This window comes from Rutidosis leptorrhynchoides, chromosome 8 (genome assembly GCF_046630445.1).
Source record: "Rutidosis leptorrhynchoides isolate AG116_Rl617_1_P2 chromosome 8, CSIRO_AGI_Rlap_v1, whole genome shotgun sequence".
In the NCBI taxonomy this organism is placed as follows: domain Eukaryota; kingdom Viridiplantae; phylum Streptophyta; class Magnoliopsida; order Asterales; family Asteraceae; genus Rutidosis; species Rutidosis leptorrhynchoides.
In genome coordinates this window covers 119,281,220-119,296,757 of record NC_092340.1, presented here as the reverse complement: position 1 = coordinate 119,296,757, position 15,538 = coordinate 119,281,220, and the positions used below count along the sequence as shown (strand labels likewise).

The following is a 15,538-nucleotide window of genomic DNA, read 5'->3' as shown; positions in this document are numbered from 1 at the left end:
CTTTATTCATCAACATATTGATGAATGCTTACAAAATAATTATGTGACTGTAGAAGATCCCCATGTTTTATGGGAAGGTCTCAAAAGCAGATTCAATAATCAAAGAGAAATTTTACTTCCAGCTGCAATGGAACAATGGAGAACATTAAGGTTCCAAGACTTTAAGAAAGTAAATGAATACAGCTCAGCTCTGTATAATACATGTTCACAACTTAAATTCTGTGGACATGAAATTAGTGATGCAGACATGATGGAGAAAACTTTCTCCACAATGAATGCTGCAAACATCACAGTGCAAAGAAATTTGAGAATGCTAAAGTTCAAAACATATCCTGAACTTAATTCATATCTCTTAGTTGCAGAGCAAAATGATGAGCTATTAATGAAAAATCAGCAATCCCGTCCTACTGGTACACTTGCAATCCCTGAAGCAAATACTGCAAATAATTATAAACAGGGACAAGGACGCGGGCAAGGTCGTGGTTATAATAACCATCACCATCATCATGCCAAAAGCCATAACTATGGTAGAAACCATCCTTATGGTAATGGTAATGGGCGTGGACGTGGTCGTGGTCGTGGCCGTGGTGGTCAAAGAAATAGTAATCCACGAAAATATAAATATCAACCACAAAACAAGCCCATTAAACAAGATGTTGAAGAAAATTCTTCTAAAAATTCTGAAGAATCTTGCTACAGATGTGGTAGAATGGGCCACTGGGCTAATACTTGCCGAACATCTAAACATCTTGTTAAGATGTATCAGGATTCGCTGAAAGATAAAGAAAAGGAAGTAAACTTTGTGGATAACGTCGATCCAACAGTCACTGAGAAACCATCTGATTTATATGAAGATTTCTTGAATGTTTAAGTTGTGTGTCTTTCGAAAAATAAACGATTTAATATCGTCTATCTTTGTCATTATGTTTGCTAAATGTTTCAGTACTATCTATTTGCGTTTAAAATATTGTGTAATATTAATGTACTCACTATTTATTTCTTATATATGAAGTTCAATATGAATTTTGCTGGAATACAACATCAATCAAGTGGTGGAGATCTCTGTATAGCAGACAGTGGAACTACACACACTATACTTAAATCCGAGAAATATTTTATTGATCTAAAACCAACGGAAGGAACTATACATACAATATCAGGACCTGCTAACTTGATAAAAGGGATAGGAAAGGCAAATTTCATACTACCAAATGGTACAAAATTTTTAATAAATGATGCCTTATTTTCTCCCAAGTCAAGCAGAAATTTATTGAGTTTCTCCGACATATACCTTAACGGGTATGATTATCAGTCAGTGACAACAGAAAATGAGAAATATTTAAGTATCACTGACAAGAGTCATGTGGTTGAAAAACTGCCAAGACTTAGTTCTGGATTACATTATACACATATAAATGTACCAGAAATACATATGGTAGTTAACGAAAAATATATTGATCCTGGTGTATTCAGTTTATGGCATAACAGATTAGGCCATCCAGGATCAACAATGATGAAAAGGATTATTAAATGTACTCATGGACATCCACTAAAGGATAGAAAAATCCATCATGATACAATGGTTCCATGTACATCTTGCTCTCTTGGAAAATTGATAACTAGACCCTCACCACTTAAGGTTGAGAAAGAATCACCAATGTTTCTTGAAAGAATTCAAGGTGATATATGTGGACCAATTCATCCACCATGTGGACCATTTAGATATTTCATGGTTCTAATAGACGCATCTAGCAGATGGTCTCATGTTTGTCTGTTATCAAGCCGTAATGTGGCATTTGCAAAATTTCTTGCCCAAATTATTAAATTGAGAGCTCATTTTCCTGATTACACCATTAAAAGGGTGAGACTTGATAATGCTGGTGAATTTACATCTCAAGCATTTAATGACTATTGCATGTCTATAGGAATTGTTGTTGAACATTCTGTTGCTCATGTGCATACACAAAATGGTTTAGCCGAGTCATTGATTAAACGTTTACAGTTAATCGCTAGACCATTGATAATGAGAACAAAACTCCCTGTATCTATATGGGGTCATGCAATTTTACATGCTGCTGCATTGATTCGCATCAGACCAAGTGCAAGTCATAAATATTCCCCCCTACAACTTGCTTTTGGTCAAGAGCCAAATATTTCCCATCTTAGAACATTTGGTTGTGCAGTGTATGTTCCAATTGCGACACCACAACGTACAAAAATGGGTCCTCAAAGGAGGTTGGGAATATATGTTGGATATGAAACATCTTCAATATTAAGGTATATTGAACCTATGACAGGTGACGTTTTTACAGCACGTTTTGCTGATTGTCATTTTAATGAAACATTGTTCCCTAGATTAGGGGGAGAAATGAAAAATAAAGAAAATGATGTTTCATGGTGTGAACCTCAATTAAAGTATCTTGATCCTCGCACAAAAGAATGCGAGACAGAAGTTCAAAAGATAATGCATATACAAGAACTTGCAAATCAATTGCCTGATGCATTTACAGATACAAAAACGGTGACAAAATCATATATACCAGCAGTAAATACTCCAGCTCGAATTGAAATTCCAAAAGCTGGCAATAACGTCACTCATGAATCTTTGCCACGTCAGAAACGTGGAAGACCAATCGGTTCAAAGGATAAAAATCCTCGAAAAAGAAAATCAGCTGATAATGAAGTAAAAGAAAGTGTTCAAGAAGAACCACAAATCAGTACTCCTACTGCAGAGGAGATTGATGATGTCAATACAGAAATTGCAATCAATTATGCATATTCAAAAATATTATGGAACCGAAATGAAATGAAAAATCTTGATGAGAAATTTTCATTTAATGTTGCGTATGACATCATGAATAATGATGATGATCCAGAACCAACATCTATGGTTGAATGTCAAAATAGACATGATTGGGCTCAATGGAAAGAAGCAATACGAGCTGAATTAGAATCACTCAATAAAAGAAAAGTTTTCGGATCCATCATTCTCACTCCTAAAGATGTGAAACCTGTAGGATACAGATGGATTTTTGTCCGAAAAAGAAATGAGAAAAATGAAGTTACAAGGTATAAAGCTAGACTTGTAGCTCAAGGTTTTTCTCAAAGACCGGGAATTGATTATGAAGAAACTTATTCTCCTGTTATGGATGCAATTACTTTTAGGTACTTAATCAGTCTGGCAGTTTCTAAAAATTTAGAAATGCATCTCATGGATGTTGTGACTGCTTATCTATATGGATCACTTGATAGTGATATATATATGAAGTTACCTGAAGGATTTAAGGTACCAGAAGCATCAAATGCAAAACCCAAAGAAATGTATTCGATTAAATTACAAAGATCTTTATATGGGTTAAAACAATCGGGACGTATGTGGTATAACCGATTAAGTGATTACTTGATAAGCAAAGGGTATACAAATAATCTTACTTGCCCTTGTGTTTTCATTAAGAAAACAACATCCGGATATGTGATCATAGCTGTTTATGTTGATGATCTTAACATCATAGGTACAAATAAAGAGATCCATGAAGCCATTCAACTTCTAAAGAAAGAATTTGAAATGAAAGATCTCGGAAAAACCAAGTATTGCCTTGGTTTACAAATTGAGCATATGCCTAATGGTTTACTTGTACATCAAACAACATATACTGAAAAGATTTTGAAACGTTTCAATATGGACAAGGCAAAACCATTAAGTACTCCTATGGTTGTTAGATCACTCAATGTTGAAGCTGATCCATTTCGTCCATGTGAAGATCAAGAAGACATTCTTGGACCAGAAGTACCATATCTTAGTGCAATTGGAGCTCTTATGTATCTTACAAATTGTACAAGACCTGACATTTCTTTTGCAGTTAATTTGTTGGCAAGGTTCAGCTCTGCTCCTACCAAAAGACACTGGAATGGGATCAAACACATATTTCGATACCTTCGAGGAACTACTGATTTAGGATTATTTTATTCTAACGAATCAAAACAAGATTTGGTTGGTTATGCAGATGCAGGTTATTTATCTGATCCACATAAAGCTAAATCTCAAACTGGATATGTATTCCTAAATGGAGGTACTGCAATATCATGGCGTTCTCAAAAACAAACACTTGTTGCTACATCGTCAAATCATGCCGAAGTGATTGCATTACATGAAGCTACTCGAGAATGTTTTTGGTTGAGATCAATGACACAAATCATTACTGATTCTTGTGGACTAGAACGCGATAAAAGTCCAACAATTCTCTATGAAGATAATGCAGCTTGCATAGCACAGATGAAAGAAGGGTATATCAAAAGTGACCGAACCAAACACATACCTCCTAGATTCTTCTCATACACTCAAAATCTCATTAAGGACAACGAGATTGAAATGAGATATGTTCAATCCAGCAAAAACTCTGCTGATCTTTTCACGAAAGCACTTCCAACTGCTATTTTCAGAACACACGTTCATAACATTGGCATGAGACATGTTCAAAAGATGTAACAGCTGAAGCGATGTCTACTTGAGGGGGAGTCAACTCCATGCTGCACTCTTTTTCCCTTAGCTAAAGTTTTTTCCCACTGGGTTTTCTTTAGCAAGGTTTTTAACGAGGCAGTAATTTATAGTTGATCTTCAACAAAATAAAATTGCTATCCAAGGGGGAGTGTTATAATAATAATAACAATATAGATATGGATAGTCAATTTTGGTGTATACATATAGTCAATTTTAGTACACAAAGTATGTATTTTTATATTGAGATTTTAGGCTATAAATACTCATGAATGCAAGCATTAAACTTGCACCATTTCTCACACTTACAAAGTGTTTCTTTCTTTCTCTCCATTATCATCTTTGTTCTTACACTTCATTATTAGTATTCTAAATCAAGAATCTAATCACTAAAGGTAGTTATAAGCCTACTGAATTATAACATCAAGAATCAAACCACTAAAGGTAGTTATAAGCCTACTGAATTATAACATCAAGAATCAAACCACTAAAGGTAGTTATAAGCCTACTGAATTATAACAAGTAGATCTTTATTAGCGCATGTCTATTCCATTTTAACTTGTTCAACACATGTCATTAAATTATGGATGTTAAGGAATTAAGTATGGGATGAGATGCTGGCGTAGTAGTGGCGTGTGAGATCCTTTTGCTCCAGTTCGAGTGAAACTGAACAGAAATTATTGTTAGATTATCTTCAAATGCGAGCTTAAGAAGCTGAAATATTCAGCTTGGACTCTTTTGACGCACATTTTAATCGAATAAGCTTCTTTTATATAGGTATTTTTATTTTATGATGTAAGATGTAAGATTTGAACCTAAGATCTCTAAACTCTAAGATGTAAGAGTTTAGAGTTTAGACTAGGAAAGACGTTTATTGACATCGACTACCTAAATGATGTGTAAAATCTAACTTATACGTAGTAAAATTTAATACGGGAAACGAATGTTAGACCAAGACAAAAATATATACTTCTTTAAAAAAGAAAAAAAAGAAAAAAAAAAAAAAAAAAAAACCTTTTATTAATAACCAACAAGTTGAATACATACATACAATCAATCAATATGTTCTGTTGCCACGAAACTTCTAAATGTAAACTATAAACTAAACTAACAACTAGTAAAAAGAACTGAATGAATTGCAAGGGAGAGGGATTGCTAAATAACAACAGTATACAATGTAAAATGTAGCAAACTCGAGTTAGAAACAGACCTACAGTAGTTGAAAACAACTTCAGCCTAAGCCTACCGAATTTATAAGCCATTGATGCCAAACAAGCGAAGATATTTTATAACGACCAGATATGAAACTAACATCAAATTGGCCAGATGCACGAGTCGTGTGTCCATCATAACTCGAGAGACTATCACCTCTCATCGGCTAAAGCAATGGACTAATCATATATCTCTAGGTTAACAACTAAATTCATGGTAGGATATATTAAGTAGCCACAACTTTATGCTTATAAGGGACCCACACTTTCATTCTTTATCCGATGCAGGATGGGGTGTGTAATGACTCAACTCGTCATTAATCCGACCCGGATTTTTTTTTTATATCACAATAATAACATGACATCACAATTTATGTTTTCAAAACACTATCAATACACTAAAAAGTTAAAAACAACTTTAATATATTCAATACATAAGTTTAGGTGTCAAAATGGGCATAACAACCCAAGGTTTACCAAGACCCGTTTCACATGACCAAAATACACTTTCGACCCAAAGCGTTTAGATTCCACAAAAGACCGAGCATGGTGATTGGGATTGCACTACCCAATCCTAAGTCAAATCCAATACCAATGTCTTCTAAAGCAACCCGCAATAATCCACTAGTCCCCGCGCTTACCCTTGCCACCTCTTCCTTGCGAATCTATAAAAATGAAAAGAACGAGAGGGTAAGCTATAAAGCTTACTGAATGTAAACATACTATATCCATACATATGCATAAAATGAATACGTATCACCAAATAGCAAGTATTAAACACATGCCATGCTCATGTATAACTAAGTAAGTTATACGCTACGTACCACCATGTCAGTCCGCAAGATTCGCTACAACACAACAATATATATATATATATATATATATATATATATATATATATATATATATATATATATATATATATATATATATCCCATGGTTAACTCCTTAACCTTAAACACACGAAGGTTGGCCGAAACCACACGTGCCCTAGTGAATTCGAAACCACACGCGATTCACTACCTTCATCTCAACTACAACTGGGGTTGGCCGAAACCACACGCGCCCTAGTGAATCCGAAACCACACACGATTCACTACCCCAATCCATACGGCAATAGTGTTTCACACGCGCCCTAGTGAACCCGAAACTACACGAGATTTACTACCCTAGGCCATAACAACAACAATGGGAATGTCCGAAACCACACGCGACATTGTGAATCCAAAACCACACGCGATTCACTTCCCAAATCACCTCAACAGTATCAAACGGGGTTGGATTACTCACGTCAATGTGAATCCGAAAACACACGCGATTCACTACCCCAAGGGTGGTAACCCAAAACGCACAAACGTGCCAAGTGGACCCGCAACTCACGGGGTCCATTCTCCCGCGCACATGTAAAGTGAACCCCAATGCACAAGGATCACTCTACCCCACCCGCACCCACCCTATGTATACATACGCATGTAATATATTTACACTCATCTTATCGCCTTGATGAATGCAAATGCCAAAATCGCAACAGTCAATGGAATGTACCTATTCCATTTATCACATAAACAAAGGACACAATTAGGGTAGATTACAAACCAACCCAATTTGACACTTAATGCAATTATGACCCAATTGCACTTTCAAGCACAATCCATGCTCAAACTCACCAGTAATCACTAACATTAGTGAAAATGGTCCTAAAACACCAACTAACCCAAAACACAAGTGCTAAACACTTGTCTTCCCCAAAATTAACAGACAAACCATAATTTTGACACATTTCAAAATCAAGCTTCCAAACACACCCATTTGGGTTCCAACATGTGATGACCCGAAAAATTTCGACTTATTTAAACCAATTCTCTATACGATTTATTATTTTGACAAGTTAAACAAAGTCTGTTAGATTGAGTCTCAAAATTTTAGAATTGTTTCATATATACAATTACCTTTGACTACTCTCGACGATTCATGAATAATTATATGTATGTATGTATATATATATATATATATATATATATATATATATATATATATATATATATATATATATATATATATATATATATATATATATATATGTACAAGTAAAAACGACTTTCCTACAGTAAAATACTATTTGCTACAGTAAAACACTATTTGCAACAGTAAAACACTATTTGCTACAGTAAAACCGTACTTTGCTACAGTAGCTACAGTGAAAATGACTTTGCTACAGTAAACACTATTGCTACAGTACCGTGCTTTGCTACAGTAGCTACAGTGAAAACGACTTGCTACAGTAACACTATTGCTACAGTACATTATTTGCTACAGTAAACACTATTCGCTACAGTAACACACTATTTGCTGTCGACGAACTAGAAAACAATCAGAAATGAGCTGTCCAGCCTAGCCATGCAATCGCATGGCAAAAGCACTGAAAACCCATGCGATCGCATGGGGACCAAAATCAGGAAATATGCCTATAAAAGGCAGTTTACTCGACGATGTATTTACACAAAGTTTTTTTATCTCTATATTTATATTATTATTATAATTATAATTATAATTTTAAATTTAAGTTTAATAATAATAAGGTATATACGAGGGTGTTTTTAATTCGGGTTTCAAACCGCTTTAAGCTAAGGAAGTATTGGGTATTGTTCGGGGTATTGTTCTTGAATCCAAGGCCAACCATACAGTCGTCTACCATCATTACGTTTACGCAATTTGCCTACAATATTGAGTCTCAATATTGAACTGTGAGTTTATAGTCTCCCTTTTTAAATACTTTAAATATTTTTAGGCTGAGAATACATGCAATTTATTTTAAACGCAATAAGACACAAGTACATACTAAATTCTACACTGAGTTAAACCGAAAATCCCTTAGCTTTGGTAACTAGTAGCTGCCAGTACATAGGATATGGACTGGTGGGTGCGAATAATTGTATATGGATCCATAGGGCTTGACATCCCCGTCCGAGCTAGAGTGCTAGCCTTTTAACGGACGTATGTTATTTGAGTTTATGACACGTTGGTTTGCGTGTATTAAAACGAATGGGGTAATTATCATTATAGCGTTAAGTTTAGTTACCAGGGTGCTCTGTTACGTAGAATCTATTGATAAACTTTTGATGAAATCTTGTGGTCTATCTTTATATATTTATGACTCGAGCAATTAAACCTATAACTCACCAACATTCGTGTTGACTTTTTAGCATGTTTTATTCTCAGGTCCTTAGACTGCTTCCGCTGTGATGTGCTTGTTGCCTGCATGGAGTCTCTCATGCTTTGTACAAAGTTTATTGCATTCAAAATAAAACTGCGTTGTATAATAAATAATTGGACTGTGATGTCAACCTGTAAATTAAAGACTTATGTATTTTGGGGTTTTGCTTATACTAAGCACTCGCCCACATGTTTATAACTTTCTATGTTTAGAAAGTCACTTATTTTAATGAATGCAATATTTTATCAAAACGTATCATATAGAGGTCAAAACCTCACTGTGGAATCAATGATTAACGTGCCGCGTCAATAGCGATTTTGACGGGTCGTTACACAACACCAACATAATCACTAATACTAGTGATTATACCCAAATTACAAGCCCTAACATGGCCAAAATTTTTTCCAACTCAAAACCCACCAACAAGGGTCAATAACATTAACAACTAGCTTTAAACACCCATTTGTGAGCTATATGGGTTTTCTCAAGAACATGCAAGTTCAAACTCTAGCATCAAAATATATGAAATCCGGAGTTATGACTTACCACCACAACCAAAATGTACATGGGAACGAGATGAACAACTTTAATGTTTGGACCTTGTTGAGAATCAAGCTTCTTCTTCAAGCTTTCAAGCTTTCTCTCTCAAGAACCCTTTCCCTCACTCTCTCTAAGTGATAATGTGTGAAGATAAAGAAAATGAGGATAAGGATGGGGTTGGACCAGCTTTGTGGCCTCAAACCCGACACCCATGCGAAAAGACCGAAATACTCCTTCGCTGTAGAAAATCTGGGTTTTTACAGGGTGCTACAAAATCCACAACTTATATTCGTGACGTCCTCGTCAGGCGAAAACATAATCAATATTCAGGATCCATACCCCATTAGATGTACGAGCATCGTGCCCGTCACACCCTGTGAGGATACCCTAGGAGATGCATGAACTGAGTGTCTGTCACACCCCGAGAGGCCTATGACTCTGATACCAACTGAAACGACCCACAAAGCGGCCCAAGAGATGCACGAGCCATGTGCTTATCATAACTCGATAGACAATTGCCCTTCACAAACTAAAACAGTGGACTAAGTTATCTCCAGGTTTTAACTAAAAACATGATGAAAGATACAAACTAGCCATACTTTAAGTTTATAAGGACCCAAACTTTCATTCTTTATCCGATGTGGGATGTGGTGTTACATTTTACGTATTTTTTTGGGTTTGTGTTCCGAGATGATCACCACCACTGTAGAAATCGATTTGGGTTGCTATTCCTTCATCTTCAAAGGACTTAAAACAAACTTGAAAACTTGATTTGTGGATAAAAATAGGTTGAAGTGAGTGACGGCGGTGGTTGAGATGCCGGAGTAAGATGAATGTCTTTGGCTGAAATGTCAGACAATGAATGACGGTAGGTTTGGTGGCGGCTTCAGAAAATAGATTTTTGATTTAGTTCAGATCTATATGTAATATGATCGGTTGGTATGTGGTGGCTGATGGATATAAACGGACGATGGTAATCAGATGGGGTGATTAGGTAGTGGTGGATGGCGGCTAAAGTGGGGTGATATTGGAATCTATGTGTAGGGTTTGTTATGAGAGCATGTTGGTTTGAGAATTAGATAAAGAAAGAGATGATGATGAAGACTTTTAAAGTGGTGTTAGAAGATGATTAACTAAGTAAGTGAAAGATAGGGTTAGATAAAATGACGAAACTGCCTTCACATACACATTACATGGTATCACTTAAGGGATTGACACTAACGTTCGTCAAACCGAAAGACCAACCACGAATTCAAATGAATAGTTACGTGACCAACTACATCAAAAATAAAAATTAATGGTAAACGTGCAAAATTTAGCAAATACCAGGGATCAACAGCATAATTTTTTCCTAGTACAATCACTCATTTACGGGCTGTGTTTGCTTTCCAGGTTAGTGTTTACAAAAAAGCCAGTTCGGAGCTCCATTTTCAACAACTCACTCTTCAAAATAATGGCCGCTTCAGAAGACCCACAACAACCACCATCAGATAACACCATCAAAATGCCCCAACCTTACAAGCTCAAACAAACCCTAACCGGCCACAAACGCTCCATCTCCAGCGTCAAATTCTCCGACGACGGCTCTTTAATCGCCACCTCCTCCGCCGACAAAACCGCCCGAACCTGGTCCACCTCCGACGGATCTCTCCTCAACGAATTCATCGGCCACGAACAAGGTATCTCCGACGTCGCATTCTCCTCCGACGCTCGGTACCTCGCCACTGCTTCCGACGACAAAACCGTCCGTATTTGGGACGTTTCCACCGGCGCGCTCGTCAAAACCCTAACTGGACACACTAATTATGTGTTTTGTGTCAATTATAATCCGCAATCGAATATGATTGTTTCAGGTTCGTTTGATGAGACTGTTAGGGTTTGGGATGTGAAAACAGGAAAGTGTTTGAAGGTGTTACCTGCTCATTCTGATCCTGTTACTGCTGTTAATTTTAATCGAGATGGAACATTGATTGTTTCGAGTAGTTATGATGGTTTGTGTAGGATTTGGGATGCTTCTACTGGACATTGTGTGAAAACTTTGATTGATGATGAAAATCCACCTGTTAGTTTTGTTAAGTTTTCGCCTAATGGCAAGTTTATCCTTGTTGGCACCCTTGATAGCACTCTGGTATGTGTTTCTCTTGATTTATATCTTTGAATTTGTATGATTGCTGTTATAAATTGAATTGTTATTTGTTTGATTCGGTTTGCACCTATTGTTAAAACATGAACTTTGTTAGTTTAGGATTGAATATTGATTTTTTTAGGTACTTTGTAAATTGTAAGTAGTCTTAAGTCAACCGTTCGATCTGAACACATTTCGACCGGTTAACTCAATTCGTCCATGTTGCTATGTCTAGTGGCTATTTCCCCCTTTAAATTATTTCCTGGATTTACTACTGAAATGCTTGCATTACCTGCTGAAACTTAATTGGGTCATGACATCGAATGATTTGACTTTTGAGAAAATATTTGGGCATGTCTTACAAGTATAAATCTATAAATAAGAATAATAGTACAGCTACTTTTTCCAGTCATCTTTGACATTAATATGCTAATGAGTCTGAATTGGTAGGGAGACTACTCTTCTTGATAGCTAGGTCGAAAAAATGATTTCTGCACTGAATACCAGATATATGCACATTTGAAGCAGAGAGAATTGTTAAGGTTATGCTTATATTTAAATCCTTGGCTGTGGACCTAAAGAAAGCCACACACAATTCTTTACCCTTATAAATCTTAATTATGTATGGTGATTTTCTAACTTTCTGTCTCCAAATGCACACATCTAGAATATTAAAACACACTTAAGATTTTATACCTCCTATTGAATCTTGGATTCAATTTGCTACAAGGATTTCTCATTATTTCTAAATCAATCACAATACACTCTTAAGATTTTATAGTTGTAACCAAGGTTGAAAAAGACGTGAGACGGGGCCGAAACGTTAGCGACCTCAAAACGTCGCAACGGAAAAAACGGGGTCGAAACGGATGTTGACTAACGTTGACATATATATATATATATATATATATATATATATATATACATACATATAGTGGTAGGATCAAGAGGGAAGTAACCAATCGGGGGAAGCAAAAACTTTTTTTTTTTTTTTTTTTTTTCGTTTTTTGAAAAAACTTTGTTCACGAACATTATAGATGGGATGAAAATATGAACATTTAGTATAGACACTTTGTGATAAATGTTTTTATTTTGGCGGGAAAACACTCGAAGAAGTAATATATGACAATTATCGTGTTTTTCGAGCGTATGTTGAGGTTTTAGATATTAGGGTTTGGATATTAGGGTTTAGATATTAGGGTTTATAGGGTTTAGAAATTTAGGGTTTAGGGTTTAGATTTAGGGTTTAGATTTAGGATTTAGATTGAGTTTTTAACATGAACGGTTTAGAGTTTAGGGTTTAGGGTTTGGTGTTTTTGGGTTTATTCCCCTAAACTCTAAATCGGGCTAAATTTTACTTCACAAAACATGAAAAAAAAACGTTAACATTCTTCACGAACAATATTATCTTGAATGTTATTTTTGTCGATCGTTTTCCCGCCAAAATAATAACATTCATCACGAAGTGTCTTTTCTAAATGTTCTTATTTTTATCCAATCTATAATGTTCGTGAACAAAGTTTTTTCAAAAAACGAAAATTTTTTTTTTTCTTCCCCCGATTGGTTACTTCTCCATTGATCCTGCCCCTATATATATATATATATATATATATATATATATATATATATATATATATATATATATATATATATATATATATATATATATAAAAGGTGGACTGTTTTTTTCCGTCTTTGACCGTTTTTTAGCGTTGTTGACCGTTTTTTAAGCGTTGACCGTTTTTTAAGCGTTGACCGTCTTTTTTGCCGTTTCAAGGCCCGTTGCAACGATACTAAGGCAAATCCGTTGCGACGTCCGTTGCGGCGCCCGTTTCGGCCGTTTTTACAACACTGGTTGTAACCCTTTCAAAAGATGAATTAGAAAGTGTATATATATATATATATATATATATATATATATATATATATATATATAAGGTGGACTGTTTTTTTCCGTCTTTGACCGTTTTTTCCGTCTTTGACCATTTTTTAGCGTTGTTGAGCGTTGACCGTCTTTTTTGCCGTTTCAAGGCCCGTTGCAACGATACTAAGGCAAATCCGTTGCGACGTCCGTTGCGGCGCCCGTTTCGGCCGTTTTTACAACACTGGTTGTAACCCTTTCAAAAGATGAATTAGAAAGTTCTCTTCCCATAGATGTTGGATAAATAGTTGTTTCGAGAAAGTATTACGTAGTAACATATTAACGTATCTTTTCTTGTTAATTTTTTATGCCTAAGATAAACGTCCAGACCTAGAGTGATGGTTAGCACTCCTGGCCTAGAAAGTCGGAAGTTTATGTTCTCAATAATAGTCATCTTTTGAATTTTTGGTTTTGCTTGCAAGGATGCCGAATAAGTACCGTAATTTAATTTTTTTTATTGATAATAAGTCGTTCTGTCATCATGCTTTTATGACGTTTCACCATCTTGTTGGTCTTATCATCATCATGATTTATCATTTGGTTCGTGTTTTATCTACCAAGGAAAAACATTAGAATATGCATCCAATCCATATAAAAAAGTTATTTACTAGATGAAATCTGTACCAGAAATGTTGAAAATTGCCATATAAAATTCATTTCACAAATTGTGTTTTGGTAGATTGTCCTCAAACTAACGTATCCTATATTTGCAACATACTTTATGCAGAGGTTATGGAACTTTTCAACCGGCAAGTTCTTAAAGACTTACAACGGCCACACCAACTCAAAATACTGCATCTCATCAGCGTTTTCGATCACTAACGGCAAATACATCGTGAGCGGTTCAGAGGACAATTGTGTTTATTTGTGGGAACTTCAAACACGAAAAATAGTTCAGAAACTTGAAGGTCACACCGATGCTGTTATAACAGTTGCTTGTCACCCAACTAAGAACATGATCGCTTCAGGCGCTCTTGAAAACGACAAAACGGTAAAAATATGGACTCAGGAAGTTCAGGACGATGATACCGATGAAATGAAAGAGTAACGATCTGCGATCCACACTAATTTTTACTGGATGTTGTTCTTTGAGTTGTTGTGGGCAAGGCATTTCATGGTTTATATATGTGTTTACTTGAAAAATGCCAATGAGCAGTCAAAATTGTTGAACTCCTTTAACTGTATTTTACTATTTTTAGTAAGATTTTATAGTTTAGTAAGTTGGATTCTTTTGGTTGATCAAATGAATGTAGTAATATCTTTTAGCTCCATTTTTAACACCTGCTTCACAATTTTTTATACATTTTAATCCTTGTGGTTTTTATTACTATCTCAAATTTTGTTTCACAGTTGTAAAACTGAATTCTTTTTTATTGTGAATGTTCACTGGTCTTTTTTGCTTCAGATGGATTGAGTTGGACCATAAACTAGGCCCATTAGTTGTTGGTCAATAACAACATGTTTACCCATTACGGAAAGTATATAAATTGACGTAATGTTCTTATTTAGTAATGTTCTTATCTAGTTCTTTGGCACCGCCATATCATTTAGGGCAATTGATTCAAAAGTTTGGAGGCTAATTGGGCCCTGCTACGGTATGTGCAATTTGGAGGGCTCGCAATGATGCTATTTTCAACTCACGTTTCTCTTGTTGGTCTATACTGATCCGGGAAACCAAGTCGAAACTGTTCCTATGGGCTTCAATTCCAAGTTATGTCACAAGCATCAAGCTTACGTTTGTGACGTCAACCCAAAGATATTAATGAAGGATGCTTAGATCTCGTTTAGATGTGCACTGAACTATAGTCAACTGCCATTGTTATGTTATGTCTTTTATTTTTGTATTGTAAACTTCCTTGGTTCAATCATCATTTTGTTTTTGGTGATCGTTTTATTAATATATTGATCTTTTTTTCGCAAAAAAAAAAAGTTATTCTTATAGGCTCTTATAAATAAATAAGTAGACTTGAAGATGCTTTTCAAAATAATTTAGTTTTATAAATATATTCTTTATTTTTATATTTTTTTTACC

The 15,538-nt window shown here is 35.4% G+C and overlaps 1 protein-coding gene across 1 annotated transcript; it reads left to right on the top strand.

The window, feature by feature from the left end:
• Positions 1-10,869: 10,869 nt before the first annotated feature.
• LOC139862460 (uncharacterized) lies at positions 10,870-14,783 on the top strand. The gene is made up of 2 exons (XM_071851066.1): positions 10,870-11,588; positions 14,234-14,783. Exons 1-2 carry the CDS (start codon positions 10,914-10,916, stop codon positions 14,552-14,554), a joined length of 996 nt encoding a protein of 331 aa, XP_071707167.1. The 5' UTR covers positions 10,870-10,913; the 3' UTR covers positions 14,555-14,783.
• Positions 14,784-15,538: the final 755 nt, after the last annotated feature.

What these genes read in the sequence shown, in the direction of transcription:
- LOC139862460 (XM_071851066.1), top strand. Translation starts at nt 10,914, where the DNA reads ATGGCCGCTTCAGAAGACCCACAACAACCACCATCAGATAACACCATC. An exon ending in GCACCCTTGATAGCACTCTG is followed by an intron (nt 11,589 to 14,233) that starts GTATGTGTTTCT and finishes TACTTTATGCAG; the next exon opens with AGGTTATGGAACTTTTCAAC.